General features: G+C 43.5%; 1 protein-coding gene across 2 annotated transcripts in view; it reads left to right on the plus strand.

Moving 5' to 3' along the window:
• Rx (Retinal homeobox domain-containing protein Rx) overlaps positions 1–18,897 on the plus strand; it is a 46,221-nt gene that overhangs the window by 22,570 nt on the left and 4,754 nt on the right. The window contains exons 1-4 of one of the 2 annotated variants that reach the window (XM_020951185.2): positions 798–1,864; positions 3,125–3,274; positions 8,086–9,252; positions 9,344–9,510. In XM_020951185.2, the coding sequence (XP_020806844.2) occupies positions 1,501–1,864; positions 3,125–3,274; positions 8,086–9,252; positions 9,344–9,510 (1,848 nt within the window). In that variant the 5' untranslated portion in view covers positions 798–1,500. Of the gene's footprint in view, positions 1–797; positions 1,865–3,124; positions 3,275–8,085; positions 9,253–9,343; positions 9,511–18,897 lie in introns of those variants that run through there. The other variant, XM_086828054.1, reaches the window with a different exon arrangement.

Below are 18,897 nucleotides of genomic sequence, written 5' to 3' on the forward strand. Positions count from 1 at the left end.
CCTGAAAAAATTGCATTCTTTAAAGTCATATATTATTTTATTTGATATTTTTATTGGACAACCCCATAGTAAAAAACCCATAACACAGTCAGAAATGCATTAATTTCAATTCGGAAAGCTTTTCTGTGCTAGTTTTTTTAAGGCTAATAAAACTGCATAATGAGTTTTAAAATTTAAAAAATTCGATTTTTTATCAAATTTTGACAATTTTAATGATGTAACCCCTTATAAAATTTTGAAAATGTTAAAAAAATTTCGAAAATGTATTTTTCAAGCGGACATTGTTAGACCGATTTAGCTGTAAATGCTGATCAAGAATATATATGGTTAGTGGGTCGGAAATGATTTCTGATTTAAATAAAAATTTATATATATTGTAAATCGAATATCTATGAAAGTTACCTTAAGATGCATAATGCCTTAAATTGATATATATACAAATAAATCATATGGCTCATCCTTAAAGTTAATTAATATGATTAGCCAGTGTTCTGCTCCTGGTTAAGGTTTCAGACTCACGATATCCAGTATATAACTACCATAAGAAATAAAATCCTGAGTTCAGCCGCTTCCTGAATGCTTTTAAGTTTATTTCCTTGACAAATGCCGCTTGCCGCAATCAGTTTGCAAATTTGTAACAATAGCAGGATATTAACAAAATCCACTTATGTATCCGTTTTAGGTTTCACGCTCCTTGGGAGAAGCGCCAGAGCAAGATGGAGACAGAGAGAGAGAGAGAGAGAGAGACAGAGAGACAGAGAGAGCGAGAGCGATGCGGCACACACACTTTGTGGCCTGAGCCCAAAATGGTTTTCCGATGCAATTGTGGTCGAAAAATCTGTGGCAGCAAAGTCATAATTCCAGGGCGGAAAAGTGCAAGGACTTAGCTGCCTCCTGCCTCTTCCCGTTCCTGTGCCACAGTGGCAGGACAGCTGAGTTGAGGGCAGTAAGTGCAGTTAGTTTATTTTATTACGCAGCCGACAAACAATCCACTTGGCTTGGCCCATTGTTAAAGTCTCAGGACCACGGATCACAGGCGGGGTTGGGTTGTGCGCTCCTGGCGAGTCCTGCGCACTCTCTCTCGCTCTCCGAAGAGCTCTCTTTGCTGAGCAGACTCCGCCCCTCGAGGCACACACACACACACACACACACACACAGCGGCACTGTGCATATATATATATAGGTGTGGTGAGCTCGACCGGTTTCCAATTTGATTTGGAAACTTGAACCCAAGCCGTCGCTGTACTCGATTCCCGAGTTTATTGCCAACTCTGCCTTGGCACGGTGCGCAACGTTTCGGTTTCGGTAGCTGCTGGTTTCGGTGCTGAGACGTTATTCCCGCTTGTGACTTAAAATGCTTGACATTTAGCCAGAATTTTCATTAAAAGAGAAGAGTGCAAAGAATTAAATACAAACCGTGTCTCCCGGGTGTTTTAACTGTGATTAACCATATCGTTACGCTACGAAAGAACTACTGCCTCGCCTGAATTAAAAACCAAAATGGATATTAAAGCCTCGACGCCGCCAGTCCTTGAAGTGGCCGATACTCCGGCCGCCAAGTTAGGTACAAATGCTGCCGGACCAGGATCCGGGCCAGGATCGCTGGGATCGACCAATGCCTCGCTGGCCAGCAACTCCAACACCGCCGCCACATTCCAGCACATCTTCGAGCAGCTGGTGCAGCAGAGCGGCGGCAACCACAAGCTCCCGCCCAAGCAGCTGGAGCACCTGCGCCACCTGCTCGGCAATGTCCGCGACGCCAAGAACCTCCAGCTGATTGTGGAGAAGTTCAAGAACCTGGAGCAGTTCCACGAGCACTATGCCGCCCATCTGGCCAACAACAACACTGTGATCTCGGCGGAAGGTGAGTGATGTTCCGACGGCAAAGGTTCCTGGTTTCCCTGGGGAGATTTTCTATGACGATTATGGGGGATTAAGGAAGATTTTTCATGCACAACATAAATAGTAATGAAGGATTTAAAAACAATAGTTTGCTTATTAAATTAAATTCAAGAAGTTTTATAGATCTTCATATATCTTGTACTTTTGTTTAAGATTTTAGTTCCGATCAAATAGTAAACAATTCAATTACATATTAATTGTTAAACCCTTGAAGAATTTGCTTGAAAAGTTCTGAAATCTAGAATTAAATTAATGTAATATAAAGGCTAAATATAATAGTTCAATCCATAAATTAAAATTCAACCCTTATATACTTATAGAAACGATTTATCTAAAGCTATTTATTTACATTGGTAATTAAGAATTAAATGATTTAAAAGCATATTATTTTTATGATAATAAAAATAAAACTAATATTAAATATAAATTAAATGTTAAAATACTAAAAGTGAGAATCTTAATACCTATTTATCAGCAATTAATTTACACGACTCATAAATTATTTAGGTAAAATACAGTTCAAGGGATATTTGGTACCACAGTTCGTTTAATACCTATTTTTTCCACGTGTGGCCTTAGCCGGAAAAGGCTTGCAATTGTTTGATTATAGATTTAATTAACACAAATTGCTGCCGGACACGGACATGCAGGATAATCTCTACTCCGCTGAATGCCTGAGTGTGTGCGTGTTCGCGGCAATGTTTTTTGTTGTTTGTGCATTAACATGAACACAGCGGAAAATTTGAGAGAAAATTATAAGCTAATTGCAAGACGAGGCAATTAAAGGGATTTTCCTGCTGCACTTTCCCACCTGCCACCTTCCGCCTGCCACGGTCGCCACTTGGCACAGTTTGTTTTAATTTCGTTAAAAATGCATAAAGCCATCAGGCAACATGTTGCCTACTTTCCAGCATGCCGGCGTGACAACTGGCCATTAGGAGAGGGATACGGCGGGGGTCCGCGTTGCAATTACAGCTTTTAGCTCGTTAAAATCGCAAATAAAGTTGTGTGTATGTGGACTGGACTAAATTTTAATACTTTCGAAATTGCTGACAAATTTGCATAGAGTCGCATATAGGGCCGGTCGACTGTCGTGCGCCTAATTGACTTTGGCAAACTGTTGGCAAACAGGCTTTTAATTCTGTTTCCCCCATCATTCCTCTTGGTCGAGATATATATATATATATATTTGTACATGGCTATTTACGTTTTTACCCCACAGATAGCAACGAATTGCTGAAGGATAATGCCAGGAAGTTCGGTTCGGGAGGACAAACGCTGACACCCCGGCACACAATCGATGCCATTCTGGGCCTGAAGAATCGCAATGGAAATGGAACCGGAAATGGACGAGCGGAAGCGATCAGCGATGGTAAGTCGTAGCTATATCATCTAAATGTTTATTATTTTATTATTGTTATTACCCCTTTCAGTCCAAAGTACTTACTAGCTCTATGATCAGACCCAAAACAACTAACATTATTTGCCCATTAGCCGGGATCATTGGGCCTTGTCATAAAAGGCAAATCGATTTCAATTACCCGCTCGCAGGCCATGGAATCAACAGACACAATCGCGAAATTGTATTAGCCTTGAATGGGGTGGTGGGTGGCGTTTGCTGCTTGGGTTGGGGGGGTGGAGAGTGCCTTGTGGGTGGTGGCGTCGGGAGTTGCACTTTGGCAACGCCTCGAGATGCACGACAGCTGATAAGCAATCAGTCAGCGGTAATCGGTCGTGAAGAAAACGAAACGAAGACCCCCAAGGAAGTCATAGATGGGATTAGGGTCCTTTCATTCCATTCCATTCCTTTGGGCCAATTCAAATTATTGGAGCGGGGAGCGAGTAGTTTTGAAGGCTTTTTAACTGGATTACGGCGGGGATTTGCGGTGCCAGGTGGTGACGGCTCCTCCCCAACCATTCTCCCGCGCTGCCAAGCTGCCGGGTGCCAAAAATAGTCTCCTGCACGTCATTTATAATTCATTTCGCTTCTGTTTTGATTGCCGGCAAGCGATTGTCGCTCTTTCGACTCCTTTTCAGTTCCTGCCCCACGACCACGCCCACACCGCTGCCAATTGTGGCAGCGAGTTGCGAAAAATAGGTGGGCATTGATATGCCAGCGATTATGGTTATAACCATAACTCTAGGCAGATGGGTTCTTGGATGATCCAGGGTCAGGCCAGGTGAGAAATATGGGAGTTTGAATTGACATTTCGCCACAGGAAATACTTGCTTTTATTTGGCATCAATTGGTTAGTACTTATTTCCTCGAAAACAGAAATCTAACATAATAAAATTTTCAGAAAATCACTCATACGCCCTGTGGTGAAAAATAATTTGTTTAATTTGTCATAAAATTCCTAGATACGAATCGGGTAAATCGTTACACCATGTTATTATTGAAAACTGATAATTAAGAAACCAGCACTTTCCTTAATCAATATTTATAGAAATATTTATATGAAAATTTTTTGGGTAAATCGAAGTTTGAAAAATACCATAACTCAGCCAAAAAGGCATTAATATTAATTCGGAAAGCTGTTTTATGTTAGTTTTTACTAGGCTAATAAATCTGCATACTTTATTAACAATTTTAAAAAATTCAATTTTTTGTCAATTTTTGACAATTTTAATGATGTAACCCCTTATAAAATTTTGAAATATTGGACAAAATTTTAAACATTTATTTTTCGATCGGGCGTGGTTAGATCTACTCAGCTATTAATTCTGATCAATAATATACATGATTTATAGGGTCGGAAATGACTCCTTCACTGCTTTGCAAGCTTCTGAACCAAGAAATTTTCAATTTTCACCATGTTTTAATGAGGAAATGATATCAGAAGTACTTGATATATTCCACTTAGGACTCCCCTCGCCGTGAGCCAAATCGATTAGAGACAATTTGATGTACAATTAATTCAATTAAGTGGTCTCATAAACGTTCAAAACAGACAGCAACAACCAATAACGACATTAGCAACAAATCCGCAAAACGTCACGGACAAATCAAAATGGCGCTGAGCTGCAGCAACAACAAGAGCACAGGTTAAATGGCCGCAAATTAATTAGAAGCAGGCGGCGAATTAGAGGCGATGGATAAATAGAGGGGAGACTAAGAGGGGTTGAGGGGCACTGTGGGAGGGGGGAGGAAGGGGGAGGTGGCTGCAAGGCAGGCTCAGAGCGTTTCGCATTTAAGCCGTAATTAAACTGGCGGCCAGACACAAGCCGTCAAAAAGCATTTAAACTGACAGCTGGCGGCGGCAGCGGCGGCGGTGGTGGCGTCCCACCAGACAAATGCTGTCGGAAAGAGACGGGCAGAGTGCCCGCAAGAGAGATGGAGAGAGTGGGAGCTAAACTAAGATGGGGCGTCGAGGGGAGATTGAGATGTAAACAATCATTAAAGGAGGCGCAGGAGGCACAAGTGCATCCCGGAGAGATGGAAGATAACCGAAAGAAGACAGAGAGAGAGCGGTATATTCAGACAGAAAGAGACGGCTAAAGTGATCCCCTTCACGATCGATCCATCTACACAAGATCTGTTAAGCAGTTGACGCGGCATTAAATTGAGCATTAAGTCGCCTTAATGATTTTAATGCGTGTCTGCGGCCGTGCGTCGGCGTCGTCTTATTAGCCGCCTTTGTGGCTTCTACCACTTTTCAGAGAGCCCCCCCGGTTCCCTGTTCCACTTGTGATTGACAGTTTTGTTTATGGCTTGTTTCGCTTTTTGATATGAATCCGATATCGCGTCTCATCTGGCTGTAAAGATCTTCCGGCGAACGAGAGAAGTAGGAGGGGGATTGCCCCTCTCAGAAATGTGCATTTCCTTTCGATTTGGGCCCCTTACCTGTTCCATGACTCTTGGAAACTCGCTCCAGTGCGGCTAATAACATATCAATTAGGCCGCCTAATGGCCAAGTATTTGCCCAACAATGGGAAACTGTCAAATCATCATTAGGCTTAGACGGCAGCGGCAGGGGATGTGACGAAGAAGTGACGCGATTAACGTCAATTTGTCCCTCACATCGGCTGGATTCCATGGAAACACAAGCCAAATTAGAGCAAAATGAGTTCATCCCAGATTCTAATCATGAGTCTAGAATCTCTCAAGGAAAACTAGTCAGTAGCTGTGGCCATAACGGCTCAAACCTTTTAGCATTTCCAAATCGTGCTGGCGAGTAGCTTGTTTTTGCTTACCAATTTCCAGCTGCCAAGCTAATGGAGAGCGTACGGAAATCATTTCTTAATTGATCTGTCGATCAGTTTGTTATGGGGCTACCAACCACTGAATGAATGCTCAATCTGGACAGCAAACCTCTTCCAGACAGTGAATGGAAGTTGGCTATAAACAGGGTTCATTCACCATTAGCAGAAAGGCTAGAAACATGTTTTTTAAAACTATCTGAGAAGGAATGAATTGAATTATTTGATAATATAACTAAGAATAAAGCCTTTACATCAAAAACCTTTAATAAAACTCCTTCAAGAAATTGATCTATAAACAAATATTCATCTTTATTAAAGGTTAAGCTTATTATGAAACTCTAGAGAACTTAAAGCAGACAACTTATTATAGAAAAAGTTACTTGCAACTATCATTAAATGGTCTGCCAAAAAGTGACTTATGGTTTGTTTTTTTTTTTTTTTCATATAGTGCCTAATTTATTGCCACCTTATGAAAAATTCCCTCGGATATACATATATATTCAACACATCATTCACACTCTGCCCGATTGCTCCCGAGTGAATGCCAGGCAGAAAAAACTTTTGTCTTAACCTTTTATTTTTCGCTGCTCACGCAATTAACTCACGCACTCCGTGTGGGCCCAACCGCCCAGCGGTGGCTGCCTTTTGGCTTTGGGAATGGAGGAAAGAGGGGTTCAGAGGGATTCAGAGGGGTTCAGGGGAGCTCTGAGGTGGTGCCGCTACTGTCTCTCACCTCATGTGGCTCACACACATTCAAATAAAAGCATTTTTGGGCGGCTTTTGTGGTGCGATTGCTACTTGATTTGCAGAGGCTTTCAAAATGCTTTTTGTTGTTAATTTCATTAGCACCACAGTGGCTCAAAATAAGACACACGCTGGGCGTGTAAATTTCGATTGATTGGTGAAAATGCTAGCAGAGGTTAATTCGGGGCATTTACAATTTTCGTTTTGGCTGCTGTTTAAAGTTAATTAGCCAAAATGTTGACCCAATTAATCGGGCTGAGTCGAATCGGCACGATGAGGCACATAATTACATTATGGACTCCGACTCCGACTCCGACTCCGGACTTACATCAGAAAGCAATTACCCGAAAGACTATCAGATAATTACAGATATTTTATTTTCAAGTTGCAACTTCCCAGTCTGACTGCGTAATTGGTTTTGTTTCGATTCAACTATTCGGCCCGCCCCGAAAGCCAATTTAGCATAGAAATTGAATTCGGTTACACAAAATCCAGCCCAACGCCCCCTAAAAAGCTAAGGCTAAGGATATATTGGTGCTGGTGCTGGTGCGGCGACAACTAATGACTTCCTTGCATGTCACGTGATATGCACAAGCGCCAGTCGGAACGCCCATTAGGGACCAGAGCCACAAGCGCCTCATCTGGAACTCCCCGCCATTTCGACTCGTTTTCCGAGAACTTTTATTGCCGCACATTGTAAATACGAGGCGGCTAATTGAAAGCCGTTTATTAGTGGTTGGGCGGCCAACAGGTTTGACCCGTTGCAGGTTCGAAGTTCGCCACCAACTACCAACTACCAAATTAAATAACACGTCGTTATTAGACGTCCTGGTAAGCAAGCGGCTTTATGACTTGTCTGCCCGCCTCATTGAGCATACTAATTAAAATCTAATCAGGTGGCTAAAAGCGTGGGAGTACAGCCCCACACAATGATGCATTAGCGGTTGATCATTCTCAATTAATTGGCTATTGGTTAACCGAACTATATTTAGCATTAGTTATTTGACATAATAATGATTTGGAAAATTAATATATCCTTGTAACAGAAGCCTATGGTTACCTGCTTCCACTACCACTAAGTATTTGATTTGTCACAAGGATTGATTACTTTGATTACTTATGAGGAGAATTTAAAAAACCATAATTCCATTTAAACATGCAAACTTATCCCTTAACTTCTCTAAATAATTTAAATCATATCTCATTCTCATCTTTTGTAACCCTCACTTTTTCCAGGCGAAATTGATCCCTCTTTGGGAGACGAGGATGCAACGGATCTGCGCTGTGGCATGACCCTGACGCAGTTGCGCAACATGGACAGCCACATGGCCAGCATGCTGCAGCAGCATGCCAAGAACGGAGGTGGCCTGCCCTACGGCCCCCCAACTCCACCCGGCGGTCAGCAACAGCCCCAGAGTCAAACCCCGAGTGCAGCTCCCCTCCATGGGCATGGACAGCAGATCGGTGGGGGTCAGCCGGTGGGTCATCCGACGCATTCCTCCCTATCTGCTCATCCTGCACACCATGGACATGCGCCCTTTGGCTACCACAATGCCTTCGGGTTTGCCCAGGGACATGGTTACGGAGGACCCCAAGAGGAGGCAGCGGGCAATTACCTCAACTCGATGCACCAGATGGTCGAGGCCAATCAAATGCAGCCTGCTGCACCACCGCCCCCTTTGCCACCCAGCTCGTTTGGCAGTCACCAACAGCACTTGGCTGCCTTGGCTGCGCAGGCGCAGGAGCAGCAGCAGCAGCAGCAACAGCAACAGCATCAGCAGAATCAACATGGCAAATACGCCAAGTCATCGCCGCCTCCTCCGCCTGGCGGTTACTTCTTGGATGGCCAGACGGCGCCGGGCGCGCAGTCGCAGATTGGCTACGACGAGCGTTCAATGTCCTCCAACAGCGACATGGAGGAGGACGACGATGATGCAGCAAAGTTGCCCCTAGACGTTACCTCGCCGCCCACTCCGGCGCCACGCGGTCCGCTGGCCGCCGTCTCCGCCGCCGGTAAGCGCAAGTCCGCCGGCGTCTTCTGTGATGATAATGAGTCCAAATTGGCCAACGGTCAGATGGGGGGTAATTACGCTATCCGAGCGCGTAGCCTGGACGAAGTGCAACATCAGCAGCATCACCAGCAACACCAGCAGCAGCAACAGTCGCAGCAACACCAGCAACAGCAGAGCTTTCAGCACGAATATCGCAACAGCAACAGTGGCAACAGCAACGGCAACGGTCACCCCAATGGCAATGGCAACGGATCCGCCGGAGATCATGTCGAGCGGCTCAATGCGGACAGCGATAGTTTGGTCAACGGGAGCTGTGCATCCAGCGAGGATCTTAACCAGACCAACAGCAGCGAGCAGGGAGAGAAGATCACCTCGGGCAGCGATGATGAGGGTGGGTTAATCCTTGCTAACTCCTTTACTTTGTTAATTAGTAACGAATTCCATTCTTACGTTTTAATATCCTTTTGCATACTTTTCTACAGGCCAGGACGATAACTGCGCGAAGAAAAAGCACCGGAGGAATCGCACCACCTTCACCACCTATCAGCTGCACGAGCTGGAACGGGCCTTTGAGAAGTCTCATTACCCCGATGTCTACTCCCGCGAGGAGCTGGCCATGAAGGTGAACCTACCCGAGGTCCGCGTCCAGGTGAGTCATCCTGCCAAGTTCTCTGAATGTATCTTGCGAGTATCTAAAGCTGAGAGTGATTTACACCCGAACCCTGCTAATTGTGCAATCAACGTGTCTGCAAGTGGAAGGAGAAAGCGGAGTCCCTGGCAGCCAGGCTCCGGAAATTAAATAATTTCCGTTGGCGATTTATTTTAACGAAATTAAGTTGTACCTGCTGGTTATCATCCACCTGTGATCTGAGGTGCTTGTAAAGAGCTAGAGGAGCTAGATATGCATACATCTATCTTACTTGGCAGGAACTTATGGCCAGAGAGGAAGGGAAAAGCATTTCTTTGAGAGTAATTTAAGAACTTCCTCTGGTTAGCAGGATTCGTATAACTTTACCAAAGAGTTAACTTGAAAAATTCTAATAATTAACGTTTAAAAATACTAAGCTTTTAAAGGCACTTTCAGGACTGTCTGTAGCTTTTTAGCTTTAGCTTTATTACAAAATAGGTAACAATTATGTTTCTTTATTATCCAAGAACTCGTTTAGTGCTTTATTTTCGAATATTTTCACCCTTCTTCTGGTCTCCGTTTGCCCTCCCCTTTAGAGTCATAATATTTGTCAAACTTTGCGCATAACTTGGCTCCGAGTGCATGGAACAATTTATGTCTCAATCGCGAAATGACAACGCCGAAAGAGTTTTCAAGTTGCCTGTGGCCCATTCAATAAGTTTGCTTTTCTTCCTTGGAGAGAATTATGCATTTTATGCGACTATGCGCCTTTTATGCTCGAAGACGCCGCGGCATTGGCCATGGAGGGGGAGGCAATGTGGCAGAGGATGCCATGTCTGGCAGCCATTCGTTTCGGGTGGCAAATTGTGACGTGAACGGGCAGGGCGCCTCGTAAATTCCATTCACGGCGGTGTAGCATAAAATACGCTTAAGCAGCAGCTATATTTCGGTGGGTTGTGGGTTCGGAGGGGAGAAAAAAGGGTATCCAATAGGGTCTGATATTATTTTGGAGCTGACAACTCGAAGGTTATTTGGTAATGTCTTTTTTAAGATTTCATTTTAATGAATTTTTGTTTTACGAAATTTAAGATAATAGAAATTCATCTGGTAAAAAGAAAGTATTAGTATAGTGTCTATAAAATAATATCTTAAGGATGATAGCCTTAATCCTTTATAAACCATGGCTTTAACCAGTAACTCTTCACCTATATAAAAAAGGATCCCGGCCAGGATCCGAAGCTAGAGTGGACCGCACGACTGGCATACTTTTTCCAACCGCAACCAGGAGTAGGAGAAAGGACATAGTTTTGGGGGAGTAGTAGTGTAGCAGAAGTAGGGAGCAGGAGCCCACCGGTAAATGCAAAGGACATATCAAATTTCACGATTTCGTTTCGTTTCCTCGGCCGACAAATCATTTTTATTGACTAAACATTATCGTGCCCACAGCCACAGAGGAGAGAGTTGGCGACACTGTCGTCGGCGTCTCCAACACAACACGGGGCACATAAATAAATAAACAAATACCGAAAATGCCGTATGTATTTATAGGTGTATCTATAGCCCAAGCCATATAAACGGAATACAAAGGTAATGAAGCGAAATCGCATAAAAATTTCTCCTTCTGGGCCTGGCCTGGCCCTCATGTGTCACTTTGTCAAATTGACACGAATTCAAATTATGCCAGCAGGCACCGGGGGCGAGCACTCCAACCCTTTGACTCGTTTTTTCGATTTAGTGGGGTGCACCAGGACAGCCAGGACCATTCGGCCGCACTTCCCCCGCATACCTGTATCGTCCTTCGTGTGTTTGTAATCGTATTTGCGGTTAGTTTGCATGAAGTTCTAGTTATCGTTTTTACTCCTTTCCTTTCTATTTTTTCTTTTTTTCGTTTTCTGCTCTTTGACTGGGCCTGGGAAATTGCTTGGTGTGCAACTCGTTGAAGGTGGAAATTTGTTTTGATTAAGTTTCCACACACACACACACACAGCGCACACCTGGACACACATAGGCCGGCCAAAAAAGGAAATGTAACCAAAGTTGACTGAGTTGTTTCTTTGCAAAAAACCCAACCAGCCATCCACCAAATAGAATTTCTCGTTTAGATGAGTTCATTTCGGGGCTTTGCTTTTGGTCGCCCACTTTTCGTCGGTTTCTTTTTGGGTGCGCTGTCATTGCATTGTAATAGATTTGTTAAATGTTTGTTTAAAAAGTTTGATTGGATTTTGCATTTGTGTATGGCAATGGAATGAATTTCTCTGTGGCTTGTTTGATTGTTGTTTAAATGGCAATATTCGTTGACAGACAAGGGCATAAACTATCCAACTATCCGAGTCCAATTGAAATTGTGTCACTTTGTGGTTTGGCCACCCAGAAAAAAAAACGGCCCTTGAACAAGGGTTTGAGACCGAGTCTAAGCCCAGGGATTATCGGCGATGGTAACCAAAACAAAACGCATTAAGCCGGCAAATTAAACGGCAGATTAACGCCCCAAAAAACACAGCCAGACGATCATTAACACTTGCACACGGCGGTGTATGGTTGCTTCCCTTAAAAGCCACCGGAACCATCGGAGTCCTGAGAGCCGGAACATATGTCCGGGAAGAGATGACAATTACTTTTGTTTGGATTACTCGCTGACAGGAGAGCGGAGTGCGAGGCGTTATCCTGCTCCCTTATCCTGGAGGAGGGCTGTCTGGCGCTCAGTCAAGGGTTAAAGCCGCCGCCAGTCGACTCAATCATACGCCGCATTAGGCCGAGGGCCAAAAGAGTTTAATTAAAACTTAATTTGCCATGGAGCAAAGCAAATCGAGTGGGGATGGATGGACTGATGATTGAGATATATACTCAACTCAGTGGCTGGAGGAGACTTGCTGCATGTCTTGCTTTAGTTAGGCAAATAAACATGACTATTTCCATGTGCAACGACCATTTTTATTGGGTTTATTAGCAGCAAAAATAAACAAAGATAAAAGACAGCAAAGAAGAGGCAAAAGTTTGTGTCAATTATTTTGCATAGTCAAATGATTAAATATCGTAAACCTGTCAAAATATCCTCTGCCAAAGGCAAATAATAATCCCGTGTAATAGTTTATTTATCTGCATATATTGCTCATACGACATGTGTGACGTGACACAGACAGCCCCGGGGCGTTGCTTACTTACATGGCTGTGTGAGTAAGCCTGAGCCAGAAACAGAGCCAGAGCTTGTGAGGGGATGTGCATAAACAGCAAACAAATAAAAATGTCATTTCACTAACAAATAAAATAGATTTTTATTGCATTCCACTTGGGCTGCGTCTTTGCCTTCGCCTCCGGTATCGCCTTCGCCTTCGCCTTCGCCTTTGGATTTGTGCAGGAGTTTACATTCGGATTTCCCTCCTCGACATTTCCACATTTTTATGCTCATTTCGTTGTGTGCTCCGTTCTGGTTTCTGCTTCGATTATTTTTTATTGAATATTTACTTCAACTTTGGCATTCGTTTTGCTCGCATGACCGTTTTATCGACGTAGTTTTGATGCCTCTGCTGCTCCCCTACCCGCAACGCTTTCGTTTTCACATGCCATAATAATAATGCATATTAGGTTCATTTGTTTAGACCCACTCCGGGCCCCCGGCCCCATGAAATCCTATACAAATCTAATAATGAAAACGATCACTGGTCCGACTGCCAAACAAGCTCGTTCATTCATCGCTGTCATCGGGAGCCCGAATGTCCTGTGCGGGTCATCCAATCGCATGAATAAAGTCATTGAATGCCTAAGTAGCCCGGTCCCACTGGGCCATGGAAATCGAAATTGTGGAAAAAAAAGCTTTTCAACTTGTTTAACTTATTGTCGTGGTGGAGTGGGTGCCTCCTCCAGGACCTCAGTCTCATCGGGGCGCTTGGGGAGTGGCTGAATAAGGCCGCTTAAGGATATTTATTGGGCACTTGTCCTGATTTGCCTGCGCTCAATGCCCCGAGCAGTTAATGAACATTTGCATTTCTTTTCGAGGCATTCTTGTTGATGTAATTAAATGGCAAATGAAATATGCATCGGACTCGAGCGACAGCTGCCCTCAAGTGCCGCATGGCGTGGGCGAAGGTGGGTGTGGGTGTGGGCTAAGCAATTAACACATTATGCCACCTTGGCATAACAACAATAATAAGGACCAGGAGCAGGAGCAGGAGCAGGAGCCGAGAATGAAACCAAGGGGAAAACAAAGCCACCGCAAGGGTAAATAAATGTCAGGTCACAAAAGGTAAACCGGGTTAGGGGTTGCCCTATTTTATACTAAACGGGGATAAAATATATTTATTTGTGAGTTACACATCTGCCGTTTATTAAAATGTATTTTGATCAACTGTCAACATAAACAAAAAGAACTGAAAAACACTTCCAGGCACTTGATATGATTCGGCTAATTTGGCTGACAAGTCTTCAAGGAAGGGAGTACTCGTATAGTGTAAGAAAATATATTACAAAACAATATAGATTATTCAACTAAGCAATTCAAGAGTTTTGATTAAGTCTAAAGAATGATTTTATAGAGTAGGACTGAATTTATTTAAAACTACAAGTAATACAAAACTTATTAAATGGTTTACGAATTTACAAATCCTTTGACAGCAAGCTCAGCATTTTTTCTAATTGAAGACATTTGACTGGAAATACATTTGGGAAAATATTAGCTTCGCGGAAGGGGAAGACAAAATCAGGCTCCCCACAGAAGTTTGCCGCTTTCAATTAACCCTCATTAGAAGCTCGACTCACAAAAGGCTTTCTTCTCCCGATCGGGACACGCCCACGCCGAATCCGTGTCGCAATTAATTAAACTTGAAAGCCACAGAGAGAAGAAGAGCACAGATACCGGGAGCCAAGGACCCGGGAACTGGTGATTCGAAGGATGACGACGCAGTTGCCGCATGGCTCAAAGAAATTCCAACAGTTGGCAGCTGGAGGGAGACTGGGGCCGGAGATGCCGAAGGATCTTTGGCAAAAGACCACATTGTCGGCATCGTTTGTATTTGTTTGCGATGGCATCCAATTTCATTCTTTTATGCGACTTATTGAGTTTGCTCTGTGCCGCTATCTCTGCTCTCCGGTCGTCATCCTGGTCCTGGTCCTGGTCCTGGTCCCGGCCCGGCCAAAGGGTGTTGTTGTCTCCAGTGTCTGAGCCTGGGGAAAAGTTTAAAGGCTGCCTACAAAGCCGCCGTTGCCTTTCATGTGAGGCTCGCGTTTGCACAGCGCATCCTTGCCGCCGTTTAAGCTGCGAAACGTGTCCTTGTGCGCCGGTACTTGTGTTTGCTTAGCCAGGACTTTGACTACGATTGCGCTTTTCTGGCTAATAAAGTCTGAGTTCGGAACACGTGCTGGGGATTTGTTTTAGTTTGGGTTCGCTTGTCTCAAATTCACCGTAACCTGTCAACACATTTCAATATAAATGCATAAATCAAACGGAATGAAATTATAAATCATATCACCCCTGGGTCGGCGTAGAGGTGGTTGCAACCCCCAGACATGGCCTCACTTGACATCACGAAAGCGAGGATTGCTTTTTGCTCTCAGCACTCCCCCTCGAGCAAAGTAAAATATAAACCAATGTAATCAAGCGAAGACAATTACAATTACAATGAAATTATTTCCCATTTTGTCAGGGCTTTTTTTTATGGTAAATTACTTTTGGCAAGGTCCTTGGATCTCTGAGAAAACAGCCAGGAGAGCAGCTGCTCGACTGCTCGAGTGTCAAGTGCACGGAGGGGTGGGATTTCTGTTTTCGGAGAGCCATCACACCCCCCGGCTGATGAAAACGTTATGAATATTATTCAATTTTGACGCCTAAATGCTTTGTAATGAGTTGCACATCTGTTCGCTTCGGCGAGCGCTTTTCTGACGGAGTCAAAAGGCAACACGAACAACAACAACAACAGGATAAAGGGTGAAGTGCGGGTGCTTTCAAACATTATGTTTTTTATTGCATTACAGCCCTGTCCCGGCTTCCCGAGTCAGATGTCAAGGATGCACTCAATCCAGTTTGCCGTTTCGACCGGGTTTCAATCAAGACTTTGATTTTGGATTGTGTAATCAGGGCCCTGGCCTCTCCACTCTCTCATCTGCATCTGATTCCCCTGCGCTGTCAATTTAAATGAGCCCCGGGCTTAAGTTGTCAAATTAGCAGCCACAATACGACTCCAATTGCGATCCAAAGTCAATCAAAAGAATGCTCAGGCCAGAGAAATGGGAATTTCCGAATCGAACTCAGGGAGACAGGTAGAAATAAAAAAGAGGGGACCGTCACGCCATGTGTGTGTGCGATACACGACGAATTGACTTAATCAGCTTTATATAAATGCTTATTTTTGACAACGCTCCGTACCCACATACGCTAATTATGGCAGGCCCAAGCCGCTTATTATAATTTCAGACATCATATTTATGGGGGCCACAAAAGGAACTCCTCCGATTGGAGGTCGCTTTTCCGCTTTTAATTAATTCCCGCTGCCTGCTAATTGGTTTTATGCGTTTCCCAAACAAGTTCCTACTGCGACTGCATAAATCACAAAACACTTAAACAATTTTCCGAGCTCTGGCCTCGGCCGGTTGTTCACGTTGATTACGTGCTAATTAATCACCTAAACAAATTTTCGCTTCGGCTGGCAGGTGGAATAACAATAATAACAATATTATTTTCGAGAGCACGCAAATTATAATTAAGTTATCACGTGGGGGGGACGAAAACTTTGAATGCGACACAGCCCCTGAAAACTATGCCAGAGCCTTACACGGAAGGAAAATATAATATGCTTTATTGGGTTTTATTTAACTTGAATGAGCTATTTTAAGAATGAATTGCTTTTAATCGTACTGTTTCATAGTACAAAATACATTAAATTTAAAGCCAATATCATATTTACTGTGGACTTGATAAGAAACATTTGTTACAAAGTGGTCTGCAGATTAAAGAACGGGTGGTTGGTAATAGAAAAACTAGTATAGAACGTGTAAAAGGATATACAGGAGAAAGGACTATGGCTACTGTTAATTGATAAGTTTATGAAGAGTTCTTTCTTATTTAAAGTTTATTACAATAATACTCCTCAATCCCCGCCCATAATTAAGCATATTCCATTATCTCAGTTAACTTACCTATACATTTAAAATGATCAAGAAATAGTTATGGGTAGTTTGCTTTAATATCTCTCTCCAAGCTTAAACCATATACTCAAAAGGATATTTTCCACGTATAATATCCTCTAACAAATACTTAGCTGGCTTTGTTCAGTGCACCTTAAATAAAACTATATATTTGTCCGTTGAAATTATTCAAATTGAGCGTGGCAGGGTCTGCTCAGAACCCGTACTGCCACCGTCGTTCCCTTAGGGCCCTCGACTGTTGCAAATTAAAAATGCGTCAACAGAAATTTGTCCCTGTGGCAGGGCCAGGACTAAGAACGCGCTAAGCAACCCCCGCCAGGAGCTCTGGTATTTGTCGTCCTTTGTAGCCGATTTAACTGCTTATTAACTGTGCGTGCGCTCGTTCCTTTCGCTCCGAATGCTGCCCGGCATGTCAGCGAGTAAATAAATAGCTAATTAAATACAGGGTGCCACGTGTCTGCGCACAAACACGCCCCGGCAAACAGTCCCCTCCCCTGCCCGTTGTAGCAAGGCACAAAATTGAAATCCGAAGGAAACCTGAGCCCCTGATCGAGTGGGTGTCCTCGGATTGGCATTCGGCATTTGGCATTTGGCGAGCGCCTTTCCGACTTTTTCTCACAGTGACATTCGAGGCGGTGTAGGACTGCCCAGGTCTGCGGCTGTCACAGAATCAAGATTTGTCGCGTGTTTGGCCTTCGATTACAGGACTCTCGGTGGAAAACTAAAACTGTAATTAGCGGCAGTGGGCGAGGGGAATGCGATGAGCTGCCAAAACATATCTGAGAAAGCTAAGAAAGCTGAACACAAACTGAAAAGGACAATGTATTCAGGAATAGTATTATGAGAGCTAAGAGATTGGGTTTCACTTTTGATTTTCCAGATAATAGATTCTTCATAAATTTTTATATATCAGACTTATCGATAGTATCTTCTTAATATCTAAAGTAAATGGAAAAAGTTCCTTTTAATATAAAACCATCTCCACTCCTGTCACTCCTCCCACTCCCTGACAGTCTTCAGCTTCCAAGGACCAAGCGGCGGCATCGAGTGTAAATCAATATGCTTGTCGGCTCTTAAACTAATTAAAACATCTTGCGGATTGTGGCCGTCGTCAAAGCTTTTGTCTTCACTCTAATTTGTCCTGAATCGCACAAAGCGACCGTAACAGGATGCCCGAGATCCTGGCTTAGGTAGAGTTTTCTCTCACTCGTTATTGAAGGTCCTGGGGCCGGAACTAAAAGCCAACAATGGAATAAAAAACATGTCATAAACTAACAGGGCAAGGAATCCATGCTGCGGCATTGTCCATCCCATGTCGGGCTGGATTTATGACAGCCCCTGAAATGAATTGAACCCGAACTGAATGCTCCGTGTCTGTCGCTGTCTGGAAAGCCGTGGACTGCCATATAATTAGGCTCCCCTAGCCAGGATTTGAGGAATTTTTTTAATTGAATTAAAGCTTGCGCGAGGAGCGGCACGGCGTTCCCATGCACAGCGTATGCATTTGCTTTATTACCTTAGGCGCCGCTATCAATATCCTTGAACGCAACGGGTTGTCCTGCCCCGAACCATTGCGAGCCTCGCCCCTAGGGCCTCGGGGTCTCTAATTGCAGGACTTGCTGGGCCATATTTTCGCTTTCCATGCAATTAAATCGCCTATCGCCAACGAGAACCAGCTCAAACAAAGTGCATTCGATGGCATCGGCTTTTCAATCAATTTGATTGAATCGCATGACAAACAGGCGGCACTGGGATAATTATAGTCCTGTCGCTGGCAAAATGATTATGCCATGACATAGTGGCGACTTGTATGCAGATCTTTCGAGCTGATTTCAGGTGACCCCCCATTGTTAGAGATAACGAATGGATAACGTTGATGAATCTGAATATTATTTTCAATTTTTTTTTTATAAATATGTGTATAAGGTTAAATTTGGAGTCAAGACCGATCTCCTCCGTTTTTCCCTTGGAAAGATACTTCCCATTTTAATTCCTATTAATAGGAACGAAAAAAAGAATGACTATATAATAATGCTGTAGGACTTATCGTTCATATAATGCATAATTAGTTTAGAGATCTATACATCAGCTTTAGATATATACACCTATTATTCCTAACCGATATATATGCCTATATTAAAACGGCAGAAAAGCTTATTAAATATATTTCATTCAAAGAGCTCTTTATCTTTATCTTAAGCTCAGAACTTACTCAATCTAAGATAGATCTATAAATATTTCTGGAACCTATTAATTGCCTTGCTATAAATTTCG

The sequence above is a fragment of the Drosophila serrata genome, unplaced genomic scaffold (assembly GCF_035046125.1).
Source record: "Drosophila serrata isolate PLE 108 unplaced genomic scaffold, ASM3504612v1 contig_184, whole genome shotgun sequence".
Taxonomy (NCBI): domain Eukaryota; kingdom Metazoa; phylum Arthropoda; class Insecta; order Diptera; family Drosophilidae; genus Drosophila; species Drosophila serrata.